The sequence below is a fragment of the Notamacropus eugenii genome, chromosome 6, assembly GCF_028372415.1.
Source record: "Notamacropus eugenii isolate mMacEug1 chromosome 6, mMacEug1.pri_v2, whole genome shotgun sequence".
Lineage (NCBI taxonomy): Eukaryota > Metazoa > Chordata > Mammalia > Diprotodontia > Macropodidae > Notamacropus > Notamacropus eugenii.
In genome coordinates, this window is record NC_092877.1 from 70,376,720 (window position 1) to 70,399,997 (window position 23,278).

At 39.4% G+C, this 23,278-nt stretch overlaps 1 protein-coding gene across 4 annotated transcripts in view; it reads right to left on the bottom strand.

Moving 5' to 3' along the window:
* Window positions 1–23,278, bottom strand: part of FAM184B (family with sequence similarity 184 member B) — a 135,797-nt gene that overhangs the window by 42,211 nt on the left and 70,308 nt on the right. For 3 of the 4 annotated variants that reach the window (XM_072620343.1, XM_072620344.1, XM_072620341.1), the window contains exon 6: window positions 8,514–8,624. The exons of the other annotated variant lie outside the window; for it this stretch is intronic. In XM_072620343.1, the coding sequence (XP_072476444.1) occupies window positions 8,514–8,624 (111 nt within the window). The remainder of the gene's footprint in view (window positions 1–8,513; window positions 8,625–23,278) is intronic. 4 annotated transcript variants of the gene reach the window in all.

The following is a 23,278-nucleotide window of genomic DNA, read 5'->3' on the forward strand; positions in this document are numbered from 1 at the left end:
GCCCTGTCAAGATGACTCCACTCTGACGAGGCTGTAGTGTGGGTCAAAGGAAATGTAATGTGTGAAAGTACTTTGAAAAAAGAACAAAGCACTAGACCAATGAAAGGATCTATAATTATTAATGGTGTTGGATTAGCATGGGATCATCCAGTCAGAACTGCCAGGTTAGGAGACTAGGGCCCCGAGAAGTGACCTGCTCCTTCCTTTCCAGCCCCTTCATCTCCTACCTTAGGAAGGATCATCCCAGGCAGGTGTGATCTAACCTGGAAAAAAACCATTTATTTAGATTTTGTACCTAGTTTAAAGACCTGCTTTGAATCAGCCACTTTATGATGTAAGACACTAAGCGACTTCTCAAGTCTCTTCCAACTCTAAAATACTTTTTTTGCTTTTCTCCCTGGTCCCCTTTCAGTCTAAGGTCCCTATTACTAGACAGAGGAAGAAAGGCAAAGGGGTTTCCCCAGGGAGGGGAAAAGGAAGAAAATCGTCATTTATATAGTGCCTACCATGTGCCAGGCACTATGCTGACTACTTTACAAATATTACCTCATTTGATCCTCACAATAACTCTATGAGGTAGGTGGCTAGTACTTCACCATTGGGGAAACTGAGGCAGACAGAGATGAAATGACATGGCCAGAGTCACACGGCTGGATTAGAACTTGGGCTTTCCTGGCTCTATGCACTGTGCCACCAGCTGACTCTGAAGGCAGGGACAATTGTTGTGTCTTATGGTCTTTAAACTGGTCTGTACAAAGTAAAGGTTAAGGTTAAGCCTCCCCCCACCCTATGTCTACATTAAGTGTATCCATGAGATCTGGGTCTTTTAGGTGGTCCAGTGCAGATTCAATACCAAGGATGAGGTCTGGGCCATCCTCTGCCTAGTATGTAGGGTTGGCTGATCACATGATCTTTTTCTCTGGGCAATAGTCATATGGTTGGCTGGCATTTTGAGAAGAGTAAAGCCAAACATATTTTAACAGGCAATGTGGTATAGTGGATAAAGTGCTAAACCTGAAATAAAGAAGGTTGAGGTTAAAGTCTTGCCTATGATACCTACCAGTTGTGGTGACTGTGCAAATCGCATGACTGGCAGTTCGCTAAGGCTCTAAGTCATACACGAGAGTCACTGATCTGCATTTTGGAGAGAGTATTTGTACCAAAGGTTCTCCCAAAGTGATGAAATCAAAGGTCTATCCCATCCCTCCAAAAATGTAATACATGAAATAGAATTGAAACATAGTGTTGGGTGGGGAACCTTTTTGCTTTCCTCTGATCTACCAAATCTTTGAGTCTCATGGAAGGAGATAATTCTGGGACAATTATATTCAATAAGCTCCTCCTGGGTGCCAGGCATTGTCGCCAAGTCCTGGGGACATGAAGTAAAAAACTGAGATAGTCTCTGCTCTTTAGGAGGGAAACCTACAGAGAAAGAACTCATTCTCTTCTGAAGCAGGCCAGTAATGACCAAGTACACTATCTTTTTCATGGTTTTTGCAAATGGATTCTATAAGAGAAAATTTCGATGTAAGCACTTTGGAGATGCTGTGGGGAGAAACAGAAGCCTGTTAACCTCAGCATGTGTCCTTGGAGACACCAAAGTGCTGAAACAGAGAAAAGAAATATCTCTAATTAAAGCACAAAATGCTAGAGGTTACCTGGATCTCTGAAATTCTGCAGTGTTTGCAATCTAATTTCTGTTGCCTCTCTCCTGAGCTCTTCTGGAGCTATCTTTTATTGTGTTAGATAAGATCCTCCTACTTTTAAGCCAAAGGAAGCAGAGGTTAGAAATACTGAAAAATGAAAACTTTACTTCATTATTAAATATTTCCCTTGGATTGTCATTAATATGACTTGTCATCATAGAAGCCTCAGATCTGAGATGTAGAGCTAGAAAGGACCTTAGCTGTCACCTAGTCCAATGCTCCTGTTTTACAGATGAGAAAACTAAGGCTAAGAGAAGTTATGTATGGCTAAAAGTCACACAGGTGGAAGAGTCAGAATTGAAACTCAGGTTCTGTGACTCCAAGTTTGCATTCTTTCTGCTATACTCCCACATACTGGCTCTACATAAACATTTCTTAGGTGGACTGAATTATCTACCAGGAGTTAGTTAGCTCTGTGGTGATTGACCTATTATGTTATGCAATAACAGTCCCTAAAAAGCTAATTTATTCATTCTCCTCATTTAGTTTATAACTTTTTAATATCCATTTTCTAAAATTAATACCAGAGAGATTTTACACTGGCCTCATTGGTACTGTTTTGCACATTTTCATTATCTTATTGGATTTATATGTGCTACAGAAGACCAAAGAATAATTTTTGGACTTTAAAAGGCTCTTGTTATCACAAAATCACAGAATTTGAGAGAGGGAAGGGACCTGAGCAGCCATTGAGCCCAACCTCTACATGAAGAGAGGACCACTGTAATTTACCCAACATCTGGTATACATTTGAAGACCTTTCCAAGGAGAGGGAACCCACCAGCCCACTCCACTTCTGACAGCTTTCAGCATTAGGAAGTTTCTCCTGACATTAAACCCAAGTCATCCTTTTTGCTACTTGTACCCATTGTTCCTGATTCTACCTAATCTGAGGCCAAATAGAAAAAGTCTAGGGTGGGGAATCTGCAGCCTTGAGGCCACATGTGGCCCTATAGGTCCTCAAGTGCAGCTCTTTGACTGAATCCCCACCCTTGGTCTAAACTCTCCTCCATGTGGAAGCTTTTCATGCTTAAAGACACCTATCATGTGCCCTCAAGTATCTGCTCTCCTGCTCTGCATTATTGTTAAAATGTACAAACATGACCTGGGAATTGTGAAGAATCTCATTCTATTATGCACGTTGGCAAGACGAGTTTTTCAGAATAACTATCTCACTCTGGAAGGCATGGCCTTCTAGAAGCTTGGCCCTAAGGAGGTGAACTATTGGACAGGAGGGAGGAGAAGGAGGAAGTCACAAGCAGCAGCTCTAACATTATAAGGATAAGACTGTGAACTTAAAGAATTGTAGAGAGTCAGCTAAAAATTAATTGAAACAGTAACTCCAGCAAACTGGTAGGATATAAAATACCCACACAAATTATCAGTATTTGTAATTCCAATAGGACCCAGTAAGAAAAGATAAAAAAAGAAATTCCACTTAAAATAATTATAAAATATGTGTGTTTGTCTTTCATTGCCAAAGAAGACCATGCCATCAGAGAAATAATGACATGACTTGCACTTTGACTTTGTTTTGAGTGAAGGAGGGCTGTGCAGGTCACCAGCTTTACTTCTCTTCCAGAGCCATCTGAATCCAGTGACAAGATATTCATCAGGATGACTGAAGATGACTCAGGATGAGGCAATTGGGGTTAAGTGACTTGCCCAAGGTCACACAGCCAGTGAGTGTCAAGTGTCTGAGGTGAGATTTGAACTCAGGTCCTCCTGACTCCTGTACTGATGCTCCATCCACTGTACCACCTAGCTGTCCCAATTACAAAATATATAAAATACTTGGCAGTCACCTGCCAAGATACACACAAGAACTATATAATAAAACTATGAATCACTATTTACACCAATTTAAATATAAAAATTAGAAAAATATTAATTGCATGTGAATAGGATTGTCAATACAATACAATTGTATTGTCAATACAATAAAAGTGACAATAATACCTAAAATAACTTACCTATTCAATGCCTTAACAATCAAACTATTAAAGGATTACTTTGTAGAAGTAGAAAAAATTATAATTAAGTTCATATGGAGGCAAAAAACGTCAAGAATCTTAAGTGATATAATGAAAAGAAATGGGAGACAAAGGGAGCCCAAAAATGTCATATCTCAAATTTATACTACAAAGTAGTAATTTTCAAAACAATTTCATACTGTAGATTAGGGAAATCTAGGTGGCACAGTGGATAGAATGCCAGCCCTAGAGTCAGGAAGATTCATCTTCCCTAGTTCAAATCCGGCCTCAGACATTACTAGCTGTATGACCCTGGGCAAGTCACTTAACCTTGTTTGCCTCAGTTTCCTCATCTGTGAGCTGAATACTGAAATGGCAAACCATTCCAGTATCTTTGCCAAGAAAACCCCAAACGGGGTCATGAAGAGTCAGATGCAGCTAAAATGACTAAACGACAACAAAATGGATCAGTTTAATAATCAGACAAATTAAATACAAAACATACAGAAGCAAATGTTTCTAAGACTCTAGAACCAGGTAAATACAAAGACCTCAGCTACTAGAATAAAGATTCACTATTAGACAAGAATTGCTGTAAAAACTGGACAACAGCATGAAAGAAATTAGACTTAAAACAATAGCTCACATTTCATTTCAAGATGGACTCCAAATGGATGTGTGACCTAGCTACAGAGGGTCATATCATTAACAAATATATGTAGGGGGAAACCACCTAGTAAATATTGAATCCAAGAAAAGTTCATGACAAAATAACATAAAGTAGATAATTTTTAATATATAAAATTTAAGTTTTGCACAGAAATAAAATAAAGCTAAAATGAAAAGAGAAACAAGTAACTGGGGGAAAAAGATTTGTAGCAAGTTTCATTTCTAAAGCATACAAGGAAATGATTGAAATTTATAATAATAAGAGTCCTTCCCCATTGATAAATGATCTAAAGACTTGAACAGGAAGTCCTGAAGGAATGAAGTTTAGGCTATTTATCTATAGCTATATAAAAAATGCTCCAAATTATAACTGATTCTATGTCACACCCTTTGCCATCTAGCAAAGAAAACAAAAAGGGAAAAATGATAAAATATTTAAGAAATTATAGGAAAACGGGTGCACAGATACATTGTAGGTAGAACTGAGAATGAGCTCAACTACAGTGGAAAGCAATTTGAATGATGTACAAAATTACTGAACAGAATGTCCCCTTTGACCCAGTTCTCCCCCTACTATACCTGTATCTAATACCCCTCAAAAGATAAAATAAAAAAAGGAAAATTTTTACAGTAGGAAAGGAAACTAAAGGGACAACCACAAACTGAAGAATAGTTGAACAAGTTGTGGCATATGAATGTAAAAGAATTACTATGGTGTTTAAGAAATGAGAAAATAGATTTCCGAGAGACATGGGAGAACTTGGATGAACTGACGGAGAGTGAAGTCAGCAGAACCAAAAAGATGTCACTAATAGCATCAGTATGTAAAAATGGAAAATTTGCAAGACATAAACTGATGAAGAATGAAATGTGCAGAACCAGAAACATGCCAGCTCTACAAAGCCAACGAAATCATAAAGACATAATACTGGTAAGAGCTGTAAGAACAGCGACCGTCCATGATCACTGAAGACCTATGATAATGAAATATAGGATTCATCTCCTGACAAAAGGCAGTGGATTTAAGGTGCAGAATGAGACGTGTGTGTCTGTGTTTTGTATACAGACCACAAAGGAGCTTGTTTTGCTTAACTATGCATGTTTTTTACAAGGAATTTGTTTTTCTTTTCTTTTCTCTTTTTCTTTTTCTTTTTTCAGTGGGGTGAAATAGGAGAGAGAAAATAGATTTCTGTTAATTTTTAGGATAATATAAAAAATGGAGAGGGGTTACAGATATACAATGTTGCGGACATTTTCAAGTGAGGTCCCTGTATTGCTAATTTTGCTTAATTGTTTTTCTTTGTTACAAGAGATCTCTCACAAAGTGGAGGCAATCCGCAAATATTTGTAATGTAAAAATAAAACACATCAATAAAACTTTTTTTAAGTTAGCTGGGGAGAAGAGTTCGAAGTGCGGACAATGGCAGGAGATGAGGCCCAGTGGGAGCTCTGTATTCTAGGGCAGTGAAATGAGAACTCTAGGCCTGAGCTCTACACTGTTTGGGGACTAGAGGCACCAATGCCCAGATTGTGGCTGCTTTGTTTTTACAAAAAGAACTGTAGGTTTATATTTAAAGAGCCTCATATGCCTAATACATGCACCATATGTCTATAGACATGACCATGTCTTTGGCTTGTGCCTTAAGCAAAAGGCCTCATTTTAAATTATGTATTTAACGTAAAAATGGCCATAAAAATTTAGCGTAGTTTTGTTTCACTCTTTTATGACTTCACTTCTTCTCCTGCTGGGAGCAGCAGGCCACTCTACCTCTAAATGCATTTGCTACAGTGGATGAAAAGGAGAGAATATTGCTTCAAAAAAAAAAAATAGGTAACATGTACAAAAATATTTATGGCAGCTCTTTTTTGTGGTGGCAAAGAATTAGAAATGGAGGGGATGCCCATCAATTGGGGAATGGCTGAACAAGTTGTGATATGTGAATATAATGGAATACTATTGTTCCATAAGAAATGATGAGCAGGTGGATTTCAGAAAAACCTGGAAAGACTGATATGAACTGATGCTGAGTGAAATGAGCAGAACCAAGGGAACACTGTACACAGTAACAGCAACGCTGTGGGATGACCAACTTTGATAGATTTAGTTCTTCTCAGCAAAGCAATAATCTAAGCCATTTCTGAAAGACTCATGATCCACATTCAGAGAAAGAACTACAGAGTCTGAACGCAAATTGACGCATACTATTTTCTTTTTTTTCTTTCCTGTGGTTTTTTTCCCTTTTGTTCTGATTCTTCTTTTCCAACATGAATAATGTGGAAATATGTTTAATATGATTTTACATGTATAGCCTATATCAGATTGCATCCCATCTTGGAGGGGTTAGCAGACGGTGGGGGGGCGGGAATTCAGAACTCAAAATCTTATAAAAGTGAATGCTGAAAATTAATAATATGCAAGTAAATAAAATTTTTAAAACAATTTTAAAAAGGATGATATCAAATAAATAAAATTACTTGAATGCAAAGTTCTTAATCTTTTTTGTGTCAAGGAGTCCTTCTCAAAATAATAGCTCTGAATGCATAAAATAAAATACAAAGAATAAAAAAGGACAGAAATTATGTCATAATACAGTTATCAAAATATCTTTTAAAATAAGTTCCTGGACTCTAGGTTAAGAAATCCTGCTTTAATGGCCAGGGCTTATCATACAGTCAACCTTCTAATGAAGAGAACCCTATTAATGGAATAACAAATTAAACAGAAGTTATTTTCTGACTCTCAACTTTTAGAAGAAACCAATCCCACAAGCTGATGTTGTTTAAAATAGAAAACACCAACCTGATTGTGGCCCGGGACCAGCCCTGGGTTCAGTCTCGTCTCCTTCACCTTCTACAGCTATGGTCTGGTATTGTAAAACAGTTCAGTTTTATCAGTGGAAACACCATTCAAGGAGAAGCGTTACTCTCTTGTTGGCCGCTGCACCCCATGACCTCTCCATCAGAGGGGCAACTGTCATTTTCTACTTGTGTGGCTTCTGCCATCAGCATGGGAGCTTCTTGAGGGGCTGTCTTGCCTTTCTATTTGCATTCCCATCACTTAGCCAAGTGCTCTGTACATAGTAAGTGCTTAATCAATGCTTCATTCATTCATTCTTCCCTACTACTATATCAAATTTAATATTTTATAAAACAAACTATATGTTATAGATGCAAAATTTTGTATGTAACCCCCATTCTCTGGCCTTCTTTGTACATGGAAATGTTAGCATTGATTGATTTTCCATTTCATTATTAAAAAATTATCAAAAATAATTACAGAGCATCAATTATTTTTGTTCTTTCCACATCCATTTTTGTGGGCATTGCGTATATGTTTTCCCTGATTCTGCTTAGATCCTTTCATACTGGTTCACCTAAGTCTTCCCAGAGATCATGTTTTATAGGTGAGGAAACTGAGACCCCAAAGGGTAAGTAACTTGCTGACCCAGCTCCTACAGCCTGTGATCTACTAATGATATCTCCCACGTACCCTGGTCATCCAGAAGGGGCAGCAGAAGGGACACTATGCTGCCTGAGACAAGAACACAGACACCATGAGGAGAACCCACATTTCTCTACTTCTGGTGCTCTTTTTTCTCTATTCCACTAGAATGAAGATCCTTGAATGATGAGAAGATTCTTAAATGCAACTTTCCCATTATCTTTTCCAAACTAGACTGACTAGAGCAGGAACAGTAAGCTGGGACATTTGTGTCAAACTCAGCATCAAGGGTGGCAATGTGAACTTGAGGAGAGATGATGGGGCAATGATCTAGGAATGGAGATCACCTGTGTCCTGTCTGAGCTCCCTTCTGTGCTCTTCTGTGTCTCTTTAAATATTCCAGATAAATACACAAAAGCCTGGCTAACAAGTTCAATTGTTCCATCATGATTAAACAATAACATTCAGTGAACATATATTAAGCCTCTACATTGCACGAGGCTAATGGAAAAGATATGCCCGATGGTTTGCATGGAGAAAAGGTAGAAGAGAAGGGGAGTCCTTAACTTCTGTGGTCGGGGCAGTCCCTGGGATTCCTGACCTGTTGGATAAATGACAAATCCCACAACTGGATCACTCCCACCTTTCCGTACCCTCTGCAACTATTTCTGCAGCATATACCAGTTAACAGAGGATTTGTGTTTCTTTAAGAGAAGAGCTTACCTCAAGAAAAGAATCCTGAAGCTTCATATTCAGGGCGGCTTTCTCTTCTTCCAGTCGTTTCATTTCATTCTCAGATTTCTTTTTCATTTCCTCTAACTGTTTTTGAACCTCCTAAATAGAATTGAAATAATTCAGGCCAGAAAGTACAAAAACATGGTCCAACAGACATGCCCAAAGAGCATAGAAAAGGCGACAGGAGACCTGCTGTGCTGCAGCACCACGAAGGACAGACACACAGATGATGAGAACTGGAAGGGATCAACCCTAAACATCATTAAATGCAACCCTCCCATTTTACAGATGAAGAAACTGAGGCCCAGAGTGGTGAACTAATTTCTGCAAGGTGACACTGGTAATAAGTGCTCAAGAACTCAAGTCCTGTGACTCCAAGTCAACACTCCAGTTCAGGGTTCTGCCAAAAGGAGTATGACAGGCTCATGACAATGTGATCGCCACTCACAGGAAAACACCATGCCACCATCGTCAGTGCCTGTGTTCCCACCATGACAAACCCTGATGAAGTCAAAGACAAATTTTGTGAAGACCTAGAGACCCTTATCATCAACGTGTTGCCTTCTAAGAAGGGCAGAGACCTAGGGCCAAGTAGGGGAATCAGGTGACAGGCTGAATGCTGAAGCCAATCTTGTGTCAAGGTAAAACCTGCTGGGAGCATAAAAATAGGAGGGGCCAGGAGTGTAGGCAGTATGGCTGGAGTCCCATGGGACTGTGAAAAGACCAAGCAGAACAGAGGACGTGTGTGGTATCTGGAGAGCCAATAGGATTGAATGCATGGATGCTGTAAGCTGAAATATCTTTTGACCCAAGGCATCATCCTTTTATGTCCAGTCTGTGGGGAACACCAGACAAGGTGCCCCTTTCTCCACCACCAACACAAAGCTAAGAGTCATAATTTTAGATCCCTGTGGTGATTTCTGAGACACCCAGCTGGAAGATGGTTTGTTGCCTTGAATGGGTCCTGATTCTGGAAAATTCAGATAAATTCAATTCGCTCCAATTTAATAAGCATTCAGGTAAGCACCATCTATGTTACTGTGCTTAGTGTTGGGAATACGCAAAGACAAAAATGAAAGAATCCCTGCCTTCCACGAGCTTGCATACTAATGGCAGGTTATACACAAAAACAGAAAAGTAAAGTAAATACCAAGTGACTTGAGAACGGGGGGGGGGGAGGGAGAGAGAGAGAGAGACAGAGAGAGAGAGAGACAGAGAGAGAGAGAGAGAACTCACCCTCCAAATACATTTCCTCCTTACTTCTGCCTCACAGAAGGCCCATTTTCCTTCAAGACAAAATTCAAGTCTTCTTGTCCACCGTCCCTCAGCCCTGCCACTTGTGCCATCCATCCCTAACTAGCTTATGCTGGACTGTTTTGTATTTATTCTCTTTATATTTATTTTATGAGGGGCAGAATTGTACAATGAATCTCACAGAACCAGCCTTGAAGCCAGGAAGGCCCTGAGTTATCTGACATACTAGCTATGTGATGCTGGGCATATTACTTAATCACTGAATGTTCTGGGAAGCTCTCTAAAACTATGACTTCCACAGCTGCCCTAAGAGTTTCCAATAACTGTGAAATCACATGTCTAATATCTGGTTCTGTCTTCTATACACACACATGCCCGCCTCACCCCGTCCCACCCCCTCCATACACACGCTTACTGTCTTCCCATCTGGAATGTAAGCTCCATGAATATAGGGATTATTTAATTCTTTCTGTCTTCAGTACCTAGCACATTACTTGGCACAGAATAGGCATTAATGCCTATTGATGGGTGGACAGATGGATTAATAACTAGTGGGCAGCAGGAGGCTTCAAGAAAGAGGTGTAGTCACCAGAACTGAGCCTTGAAGGAAGCTTGTAAGAGCCAGAGGTAAGGAGAGAACACATACCAGGACTGGAGGATGGAAGTAGAAGGTGGAATACTGAGTTCAAGGAACAGTTAGAATATAGCAGGAATAGCAACTGTTTGGGTTGGAAATCTGAATACATGAAGGGCTAAGAGATGGCTGGGAGCTGAAAAAATGAAAGTAACAAATGGGGAAACTTTGAAAAATCTGATTTTTGAAGGGAAACAGGATGTTAGCATGAGGGGACTACGCTGATGAGAAGTTTTTTTAAGGATAAGAGAAACTTAAAAAAATTGCTCTAAATCTCTAATGATTAGAGAAATGCAAATTAAAGCACCTCTGAGGTACTATGTCACACTTATCAGAAATGACAAATGAGGGGGCCAAGCCAAGATGGCAGAGTAAAGGCAGGACTTGCCTGAGCTCTCCCCTAAACCCCTCAAAATACCTTTAAATAATGACTCAATAAATTCTAGAGCAGCAAAACCCACAAAAAGACAGAGTGAAACAATTTTCCAGCCCAAGACCACTTAGAAGGTTGGGAGGAAAATTTTGCTGCACCAGGGTGTGAATGGAGTACAGGCCAGTATAGGTTATACCAGTGCAGACTGGAAACTCAGGATACCAGGAGCAGGCCTTGCAGGTGACTGAATCTGTGGCAGCAGTGGTAATTTTCCCATATCTCAGTCTATAGATATTAAGGAGATTAAACAACTAGTCAGAAGGAAATTTACAGGGGTCCCTTTGCTGGCATCAAGGGCAGGACTCTGTTGTACTGCCTATACTTGGATCTGAGTCCCAGTCCTAAATGTCAGTCCCAGGATGAGGAGGAGCACTAGCACAGCAGAACTTGTGGCCACAGGGGAGCAGAAATCCTGGTCACAGTTCCAGGGTGGAAAAGAGTGCTTGTGGTCACTCACACACCAGAGCACAGGCCAGGAGAGCAGTGAACACACTTCTTCCTAGATCACATCACCTTGAAAAAGGTGAAAACTTACAGGTCCCCAAAATTACTTCTGAAAACAGTTGCACAAAAACACCTGGATCTTGGAACAGTGGCCTCTACACTCTGGAAGCAGAGCCCCAGATAAAGTATAAAGTTACAAGTCAAGAAATAGGCTGGAAAATGAGCAAACAGCAGAAAAAGATCCTGACTACATAAAGTTACTATGATGACAGGGAAGATCAAAACACAAACTGAGAAGAAAACATTAAAGTCAAAACTCTTACATTCAAAGCCTCAAGGAAAATATGAATTGGCCCCAGGCCATGGAAGAGCTCAAAAAGAATTTAAAAATCAAGTGAGAGAGGTAAAGGAAAAATTGGGAAGGGAAATGAGAATGATGTAAGAAAATCATGAAAAAAGAGTCAATAGTTTGGTAAAGGAGGCACAAAAAATACTGAAGAAAACAACACCTTAAAAAACAGAACAGTCCAAATGGTAAAAGAGGCATAAAAATCCAATGAAGAAAAGAATGCCTTAAAAAATAGAACTGGCCAAATGGAAAAAGAAATACAAAAACTCACTGAAGAAAATAATTCCTTAAAAATTAGAATTGGGCGAGTAGAAGCAATGACTCAATAACATTTCAAGAAATAATCAAACAAAAGAATGAAAAGAAATAGAAGAAAATGTGAAATATCTCACTGGAAAAACAACTGACTTGGATAATAGATCCAGGAGAATCATTTAAGAATTATTGAGTTGGGGGGACAGAGCCAAGAGGGCAGAGTAGAAAGATGCACATACTCTAGCTCTTCCCCCACAGACCATAAAATACCTGTAAAAAATGACTCTCAGCAAATTCTAGAGCAGCAGAAGACACAGAACGACAGAGTGAAAGAGATTTCCAGTCCAAGGTAACCTGGAAGGCCGACAAGAAAGGTCTATTGCACTGGATATGGACCAGAGTGCAGCCCAGCCTGGGCCATGCAGCACCAGGAAGAACAGAACCAGAACAGGCCTTGGGGGTGGAAACTCCAGCAGCAGCAGTGGTTCTCAGATCCCTCAGCCCAAAAACACCAAAGACAGATCCAGAGGTCAGTGAGAGGGCTTTTTCAACAGGGCAAGAAGGGAGCAAGGTCCTCCCCTAGCCCCAGCCCCAGGCAACAGCAGGGACAGCAGCATCCATTTGTGGAGCCCTCAGCCAAAAGCCCTTAGGGGAATTGAGCAGCTGATATGAATCTCAGCCCTGAGCCCGGCCCTTAACGAGAAGCTCTGGCAGCAGCAGAGCTGGAGGCAGCTGTGGAAAGACAATTCTACTACTCACAGATTCTGGGCAGAAAAGTTTTTTGTTGCTCCCAGACCAGAGCACAGGCCAGGAGAGGAGTAAACTCCTCTCCCTTTATTGTGCCACCTTCGAGGAACTAAGAACTTACAGGTCCCCAGAGTATACCCTCCTCTTGACAAAGGACTCAAAAGTCAAATAATTGGCTGGGAAAATGCCCAAAAAAGGGAAAAAAAATGAGACTATAGAAAGTTACTTTCTTGGTGAGCAAGTATTTTCTTCCATCCTTTTAGATGAGGAAGAACAATGCATAACTTCAGAGGAAGTCAAAGCTCCCAGAACCTCAAAAGTAATTATGCAATGGTCTCAGGTCATGGAAGAGCTCAAAAAGGATTTTGAAAATCAAGTAAGAGAGATGGAGGAAAAACTGGGAAGAGAAATGAGAGTGATGCAAGAAAATCATGAAAAGCAAGTCAACAGCATGCTAAAGGAGACCCAAAAAAATGCTGAAGAAAATAACACCTTGAAAAATAGACTAACTCAATTGAAAAAAGAGGTCCAAAAAGCCAATGAGGAGAAGAATGCTTTAAAAAGCAGAATTAGCCAAATGGAAAAGGAGGTTCAAAAGCTCACTGAAGAAAATAGTTCTTTCAAAATTAGAATGGAACAGATGGAGGCTAATGACTTTATGAGAAACCAAGAAATCACAAAACAAAACCAAAAGAATGAAAAAATGGAAGATAATGTGAAATATCTCATTGGAAAAACAACTGACCTGGAATATAGATCCAGGAGAGACAATTTAAAAATTATGGGACTGCCTGAAAGCCATGATCAAAAAAAGAGCCTAGACATCATCTTTCATGAAATTATCAAGGAAAACTGCGCTGATATTCTAGAACCAGGGGGCAAAATAAATATTGAAAGAATCCACCAATCACCTCCTGAAAGAGATCCAAAAGGAGAAACTCCTAGAAACATTGTAGTCAAATTCAAGAGTTCCCAGGTCAAGGAGAAAATATTGCAAACAACTAGAAAGAAACAATTTGAGTTTTGTGGAAATACAATCAAGATAACACAAGATCTAGCATCTTCTACATTAAGGGACTGAAGGGCTTGAAATATGATATTCCAGAAGTCAAAGGAACTAGGATTGAAACCAAGAATCACCTACCCAGCAAAATTGAATATAACACTTTGGGGGAAAAATGGCCTTTCAATGAAATAGAGGACTTTCAAGCATTCTTGATGAAAAGATCAGAGATGAAAAGAAAATCTGACTTTCAAACACAAGAATCAAGAGAAGCATGAAAAGGTAAACAAGAAAGAGAAATAATAAGGGACTTACTAAAGTTGAACTGTTTACATTCCTACATGGAAAGATAATATTTGTAACTCTTGAAACTTTCCTCAGTATCTGGGTAGTTGAAGAGATTATACACACACACACACACACACACACCCACACACACATACACACACATAGATAGAGAGCACAGGGTGAGCTTAATAGGAAGGGATCATATCTAAAAAAAAAATTAAGGGGTGAGAGAGGAATACACTGGGAGGAGAAAGGGAGAAATGGAATAGGAATGTGGAAATGAATGTTGAAAACTTAAAATAAATAAATAAACATAAAAAAATTATTGAGTTACCTGAAAGCCATGATCAAAAAAAGTACCTGGACATTATGTTTCAAGAAATTATCAAGGAAAACATCCCTGATACAGCCAGAGTGTAAAATAGAAATTGAAAGAATCCATCAATCACTCCCTGAAACAGATCCCCAAATGAAAACTCCCAGGAATGTTATAACCAAATTCCAGAATTCCCAGGTAAAGAAGAAAATACTATAAGTAGCCAAAAAGAAACATGTAGCCACTGTCAGGATAATACAAGATTTAGCAGCTTTTACATTAAAGAATTGGAGTGCTTAGAATATGATATTCCAGAAGGCAAAAAGGATAAAATTGCAAGCAAGAATCACCTATCCAACAAAACTGAGTATAATCCTTAAGTGGAAAAAATGGACATTAAACGAAATAGAGTACTTTCAAGCATACCTGATGAAAAGACCAGTGCTAAACAGAAAATATGACTTTGAAATACAAGACTCAAAAGAAGCCTAAAAAGGTAAACAGGAAAGAGAAATCAAAAGAGATTCACTAAAGTTGAAGTGTTCATATTCCTACATAGGAAAATGGTACTTGTAAAACCTTTCTCATTACTAGAGCAGTTAGAAGAAATATACCTAGACAGAAAAGATAAGTGTGAGTTGAATGATGGTGTGATTATCTAAAAACAAAATTAAGGGATGGGAAAGGAGAATGCACTGGGAGAAGGAGGAAAGGAAGAGATAGAATGGGGTAAATTATCTGGCTTAAGAAGGCCCAAAAGAGATATTAAAGGGGAAAATGGGGAGAGGGGGGAGGGGAGCCTGTGATCCTTACTCTCATCAGATTTGACCCAAAGAGGAAATAATTTACACACTCAGTTGGGTGAAGAAATTTATTTTGCCATACAGGAAAGTAGGAGGGGAAGAGGATAGGATAAGAAGGGCCCTGAGAGAAGGGAGGGCAGATTGGGAGAGGTAAAAATCAGAAACAAAACACTTTTGAAAATGTACAGGGTAAAAGGAGAGACAGAGAGAGAGAGAGAGAGAGAAAGAGAGAGAGAGAGCAGGATAAACGGAAAATAGGATGGAGGGAAATACACATTTGGTAATCATTACTGTGGGAAAAAATTTCATAACAAGTTTCTCTGATAAAGGTTTCATTTCTCAGACATGGAAAACTGAGTCAAATTTATAGAAATAAGAGCCATTCCTCAACTGAGAAATAGTCAAAGGATATGAACAGGCAGTTTTCAGACAAAGTAATCAAATCTATCTAGAGTCACATGAAAAAATGCTCTAAATCATTATTGATTAGAGAAATAAAAATGAAAACAACTCTGAACTACCACTGCACAACTATCAAATTGGCTAATATGGCAGAAATGGAGAATGACAAATGTTGGAAGGAATGTGGGAAAATCAAAACACTAATGCACTGTTGGTGAAGTTGTACACTGATTCAACCATTCTGGAGAGCAGTTTGGAACTATGCCCAAAGAGCTATAAAACCATGCATACCCTTTGACCAAGCAATACCACTATTAGGTCTATGTCCCAAAGAGATAAACAACAAAAAAGGAAAAAGACCTCTGTGTGCAAAAATATTTATAGCAGCTCTTTTAACGATGGCAAAGAATTGGGTACTGAGGGTATGTCTATCAATTGGGGAATGGCTGAACAAGTTGTTGTATATGATTGTGATGGAATACTATTATGCTTTAGGAAATGATGAGCAGGATGCTCTTGGAAAAACCTGGAAAAACTTAAAATGATGCAAAGTGAAATGAGTAGAACCAGGAGAACATTGTACACAGTAACACCAATATTGTATGATGATCTGTTGTGAATAACTTAGCTATTCTCAGCAATACAATGATCCAAGACATACCCTTTGACTAGGTCTATATCCCAAAGAGGAAAAGGAAAATATTGGTAGCAGCCCTTTTTGTGATGGCAAAGATTGGAAATTGAAGGGATTCTCATCAGTTGGGGAAAGGCTGAACAAGATATCACATACGATTGTGAAGGAATACTATTCTATAAGAAATGATGAGAGGGATAGTTTCAGAAAAACATGGGAAGTCTTATATGAACTGATACAAAGTAAAGCAAGCAGAACCAGGAGAACATCATACACAGTGACAGCAATATTGTAATGATGAGCAACTGTGAAAGACTTAGCTGCTCTGTCAATATAATTATCCAAGACAATTCCAAAGGACTCATGATGAAAAAATGCTATCCACCTCCAGAGAAAGAATTGATGAACTCTGAGTACAAATTGAAGTATAATTTTTCCATTTTCATTATTCTCTCTTCTTTTTCCAATGCAGCTAATACAGAAATATGTTTTATATGATTTCACATGTATAACTGATATATTGATTGCCTTCTCAGTGGGTGGGAGAAAGATGGGAGGGAGAGAATTTGGAACCCAAAACTGACAAAAATTAAGTGATAATTAAAAAAAAGTAAAGGATAGGAGAGACCTGGGCCAAGGTATGGGCAATAGAAAAGAACCTAGCAGATAAAGGGAGACTGAAGATAAAAGGATTAGATGAGATATTCAAAGGGACAGATTCCTAGGCCAAAGTAGAGAGTTTGAGTTATACAAAGACAAGTAGGAGAATTATACTCCTACAAAGTCACAACATTTCTGAAGGTCTGTATACTTATTTCCATCCATTTACCTTAAAGGCCAGATCTATATTGCTCTAACAGTCTGACCAGTCCACAAGAATTGAGGAGAAAGAAGTTTTCCCTGTTATTTGGATAATTCTAACAACAACAACCAAAGATCCTACTGTAGAAAGAGTAATGCTTTTATCCTACATTATCCAAGCTGGTTGTCCACATTACCTGGCTTTGCCAGATGACTGCTCCAGAGCTGAGAACAGAAATCAAATCCACAATTCCTGGAAAGTACATGTCAATCAATTAATTGCTCCATAACTCCATTTACTCCAACCATAAAACTCCCAGAAACAACTCTGTTTGTGTTGTCCTTCCCTGTTAGAATACAAGCTCCAGGAAGGAGAATGTCCCCCTTTTTGTATTTTTATCCCTTGCACTTAGCATAGTGCCTGAACACAGTAAACAACGAGTGCTTTTTTATGCATTCATTCAGTCAATCACTGACCTATCTGTTTCCAAGTGATGGGCTTACTAGATAGACATAATATGCAGGGGCCCTTTCCAATTCACTTTCCAGAACAAAAGTCTGTCTAATTTTGTGACCTGACTTAAAACTTGAGATGACAATTGAATAGAAAAGTGCTTGCCTGTGAGTTAGAACTACCAATCTGTTAACAGCTTGCTTAAGAAGCCTCCCCATGGATTATGGAGCCTGTAGCTATATTATATGTATTCATCATTACTATGCAAGAAGGCTAAGCAACTTCTTATACAATAGTCATTTCAAGTCAGATTCATTTAAAAAAATGCCAACTAACTCATCAAGACAACTTCCATCATGATGTCAACTATTTCTAAGTAAGAGGAACAAGGAAATGCCAAACTCATGGCTATCATGCCATCCAAAGAGCTACCATCGTCTCTTCACTGAAAGGAATGCAGTTGTCATATCCATCAAGGGTTGGCTGTGCATTTTCTAAAATGAGATGTCATTGTCAACCTGATAGCCTAACTAGGGCTCTTAATGAACACAGTGCAAACTGCTGCCAATTTTACCCTAAGACAAATTGTGAAGAAACACCCCCACTGAAGGTGATGAATCTGTTTGGTTATTTTCCCTGGGGATAATCCCAGGGATCATGGAAGGGTGGAGCTGAGGGATGCAGAAGGCACAAAAGAGAAGTGACAGGGGGATGAGCAGAGCAGGAGATGCAAATGCAGAGTTATTTCTTCAAACAGAATCTAGTTCTTGCTCTCAGGCAAAGACGTAAATTTAGGCTTGATGTAAGGAAACACTTTATAATAAGTGAAGATGCCCTGAAGTAGAATGGTCTACATCAGGGATTTTCTCTCCTCATGGGAGGTCTTCAAGAAGAGACTGTAGAGGGGATTTTTATAGGACCCCATGACCTCTGACATCCCTTCCAACTCTGAGAGTCTATGATTATGATTCTTTTACAACGTTGCTAATCACTGAGTGACTGGTTTTATCGAGGAGTTCCTATGGACCCCATTCTGATATACAGCAACCACCTTTATGGTTTAGGGCAGGCAATCTACTTCTGTATTCACTGGGATCAAACGAAATTCCATAGTGGATCAAGGAGGATCAAAACACACTGGAGGTTGTTGAGGAAAACCTAGAACTGACCATTCCACAGGATCTTCAGATGAGAAGTGAGCTAGAACAGAAATCATGAATGGTGGATGATTAAGAAGAATGAACACATCTTATGGTGGGATCTACCCAGGCTAGACCAGTGGAATTAAAGAACTCAACAGCACATATACGAATTGCTTTTCATGAAAAAAAAAGCAAACAACAACTAAAAATAAAAAATATTCCAGCCCTTTCCCCCACGGATTCCCTACCATTAAACAATATTTTTTTTCCAGAAGTTTAGCCCAGAGGTCTGGGATCATAGAAACTACATTAGATTTCTGAGGAAAAGCATGACTCCAACCCTGTCTGTAAAACAGCTTTAGCAGCAAGAATGAACAGAAACCAGGACTGCTGGGTCACAGTCACTATCTCTGTGCTCCCACCCACTAAATTACTGCATTCTCCTCAGTCTGGCATCTTTGATCACACAAAGCGGGGTTGGGGTGAGGGCACGTGCATGAAAATGTGAAGGGGGAGCTACTAAAGATAGGAACTGGACCTGTGATTTCATTGGTACAAGGAACTCCCGGAGGATGAAACTCCCTCCACTAAAGCAGGTCAGTACATTCTCTGCCACTCAGAGTCTTAGAGTTGTCTAGAGCACTGACCTGCCATGTGATATGCCCCAAGTCTGTCACATAGCTAGCCTGTTTCAGAGGCAAGACTTGAACCCATATCTTTGACAGGCTTCAAGGCCTGTTTCACCCACTTTATATCCTCTACACCAATACTGCCTCCCAATACCATGGTTATTACTGAAAATAACAATGTTGGCTAATATTTATTTAGCACTTTATAGATTCAAAATGTTTCACATACATTGGGTTATTTATTCTTCACGAGAGCCACGTGGCCTTCTGCCACTCTCTCCTCCTTCACCTGTCTCATATGAAGAAATGGTCTTATTCTTTACCAAGACTAATTATTATACCTGAAAAGCAATCCCATTCCACTCCATCTCTTTGAACATTTGTCCCATCTATCATCCCAACCCAGTCACACATATTTTCAATCTCTCCCTCTCTACTGGCTCCTTCCCTATTCTCTCCCATCTTTCCTTCTATTCCTGATAACTATAATTTTATATCCTTCTAGCCCTCTGTGGCTAAACTCCTTGAAAAGCCTCCCACTTTCTCTTCTCTCACTCTCTTTTTAATGTATTAAGAACTGGCTTCCAACTTCATCATCTCACCAAAACTGCTCTCCTTATAGTTGTTCAGTTGTTTCAGTCATGTCTGACTCTTCATGACCCCGTTTGGGGTTTTCTTGGCAAAGATACTGGAGGGGTTGGCCATTTCCTTCTCCATTCTTCAAAGTTACCAATGATCAGTTATTTGCCAAATCTAGTGGCCTCCTCACAGTCCTCTTTCTCTGCAGTCTTTGACACTACTGATCCCTCTCTTCTCCATGATACTTGCTTCTCTCTGAGGTTTTGGACCACCATTCCCTTGGAAAACCTTTAACACTAAGTGTCCCACAGTGTTCTCTCCTTGGCCCTCTTCTCTTCTCTCCTCATACTACTTCACTTAGTGATTTCATTAGCTCCCATGTATTTAATTACTATCTCTGTACTGACAATTCTCAAATCTGATTAATCTGTCCCAACCTCTCCAATCTCACATCTTCAACTGCCTTTCAATTATCTTGAACTGGATGTCCAGTGACATCTTAAATTCAACATGGCCAAAGTTGAATTCGTTATCTTTTCCCCTAAAATTTTCCCTTGTCTTACCTTCTCTATTACTGTCAAGGGCAACATCATTGTCCTGGTACATAGAGCTTAAAACCTAGGTGTCATCCTAGACCCCTCTCTACCCCTCATCTCTCCATGTCCAATCTGTTTCTAAGGCTTATCATTCTCACCTCACCTTCAAGTATGCTCCTTTCTCTCCTCTGACATGGCCACCACTCTGGTGCAGGCTTTCATTACCTTATGCCTGGATTACTGCTTGCTAGTGGGATTGCCTGCCTCAAGTTTCTCCCCATTCTAATACACCCTCCATTTGGACACCAAAAGTGATTTTCCTAATGCACAAGTACATGTCATTCCCCTACTCAATAAACTAACCAGCTCCTTGTTACCTCCAGGATCAAAAATAAAATGCTCCATTTGGTATTCAGAGCCCTGCATAATCTATCCTCTTCCTGCCTTTCCAGTCTTGTTACACCTCACTCCCCACCATGAACTCTTTGATCCAGTGACAGTGGCCTCTCTGCTGCTCCACAAACAAGACACTGCATCTCTTCTTGGCTTTAGGCATTTTCGCTGGCTGTCCCCCATGCCTGGAATGCTCTCCGTCCTCTACTCCATCTACTTGCTTCCTTAGCTTCTTTTAAGTCTCAACTAAAATCCCATCTTCCACTGGAAGGCTTTCCTAACCCCTCTTAATTCTAGAGCCTTCCCTCTTTTGATTATTTCCTATTTATTCCATATATAGCACTGTATGTGTTTGCCTATTGTCTCCTCCCTGAAGGCAAGAACTGTCTTTTGTCTCTTTTTTGTATCCCCAGTGCTTTGCACAATGACTGGTATACAGTAAATGCTTAATAAATAGTTATTGACTGGCTGAAATAGATGATCATGTTAGTTAGTATAGGTATCATTATTATCCCTGTTTCATATAAAAAAACCTAACAGTTAGAGACATCAAATGAATTATTCAATAGAGAGTTCACCTTAGTAAGTAGTAGAACAAGGTTTTCAATACTGATGTTTTAACTCCAAGATCAAATACCACTGTTCCTAAAAAGGATCAAAAGACCTCTGGAAAATTTGAGAACTTGTTTTCCCAAGATGTTTCCACACAATTCATTTGTTCCAAATATGAGATGACTCAGACAAATAAGACAGCATAGCATAATTAATAAAACACAGGACTTGGGGTCAAGAGACTTGGGTTTGAATTCAGCCTCAGGTCTTTCCTAGCTTTGTGACCCTGAGCAGGTCACTTCACCTTGAGGAGTCTCAATTTCTTCATCTACAGAATAATGATAATAATAACACTTACCTCTGAGGCACAAATGAAATGCACAATATTTCCAAAAAATGTTTTAGGAATGTTTCCTATTATAATTATTCTTAGGTAACTCTCAAAAATAAGTTTTAAGTTAATATTTTGAATTTTTTCTCCATAGGTTATTTTCTCTTCAACAGAGTTTTCTTGAACCAAAAACTCATTTTGCATATAGTTACAGATGCTTCCAAACTCTGCCCAAACATATTCATGTGAGTGACAAAGATAAATTAAAAATCATCCTGAGAAAAGATCGGTAACCTCAGAAAATGATTATTTCTATTTTTCCTTTCTGTAGTAAACTTCTCATGGTACCCAGAATCAATCACAGGAACCAATCATGGCAGTTGCCTTATGGGGAAAAACTCAACATTAAAATCTCCAGAAGTGGGGGAAAGAAAAGTTGGTTCAGTAGAGCATTTTGTCGTTAGAAAACTTAAACTTAGGTTCTGAAGAATTTGACAGGAGTTTGGAATTCCCCCAAGCCATTTGCCCTGGGAGCTCATTAGCCTTTTCCTTCCAGTTGACTGTCAGGAAACAAATTACTCTGGATTGACTCATCAGCTTTAAAAGAAAATGTACCATTATCCAACTCACCCTAAAATGACCTTGAAGATTTTGAGAAGAAAGTTCTGAAATCTACTCAGTCTAGGAGGTGAAGAGTAAGAAAAAGGTACCAAGGTCACAAGGAAATCGATACAAATGAGAGACATCAATGTTGAAATATGAACCACAAAACTCACGGCCTGGGAGAGATCTCCATAGGCTACTAAGTCCATCCTCCAACTTAGATTCACAGGCTATGAGAACCAGAGGAGACTTTATCTATTTCCTGTGACTTCAGCCAAGTGAAATACCCTCTCTGAGCCTGCTTCCTCATCTGTAAAATGGAAATGATAACACTTGCTTTCCCTACTCCCTACCTTTGTTCGTAAAACAAAGTGCTATTGAAATGTTTTTAAAGGAAAAAGGAAAGAATGAGAGGGAAACAGGAAAACAAGAGCATCCAGGATATTTTATAGAATATTAGAACTGGACAGGACCTTATAAGTCATCCAGTCTGAGGTCTTCCCCCTCCCATTTTACAGAGACTAGAAACCAGAGATGGGAAATAACTTGCAACCAAAAAATACATTGATTTCATTTGTGCCATTTATACGGCTCTTACAAAGTTCTGTCTTCAGTAATAGTTATTGATGTATTTGTTTTTCATGTTCCCAACTAACCTGTAATCTCCATGAGGAGAGGGATCGTGTATCCTACCTCCCAAAACCCTTCCGAGTACACAACACAATGTCTTGTGCATAGGTGGCTGCTAGATGAATACCGATTGAATGAATGAATGCTATAGAATTAGAAATAGAAGCCAGGTCTCCTAAATCCCAGACCTGTTCTCTTCTCACTACTCTACACGACCCTGCCCCTCATTTGTCTGCTCCCTACTTCAACAGAAGACTTTCATGTATTTTCAAACCTAAAAGATCAGTCCTATTTATTAGAAGATAGTCACATGAAGCTGAGATGATACAGAAGGCACTTTTGGAACCTGAGGGTCTTCATTATATTAGGAATAACACTAGATTAGGAGTTCGTAGAACCAGTTCTTAGTCCTACCTCTATCACCTGTCTGATCATGGGTACTAATGTCCCCTCTTTGTTGCCTAATTTCCTCACCTGTAGAATGACATGGCCTAAGGCAATGGCTTCTGGCTCAAATGTCTTATGCCTTTATTTCCAGACA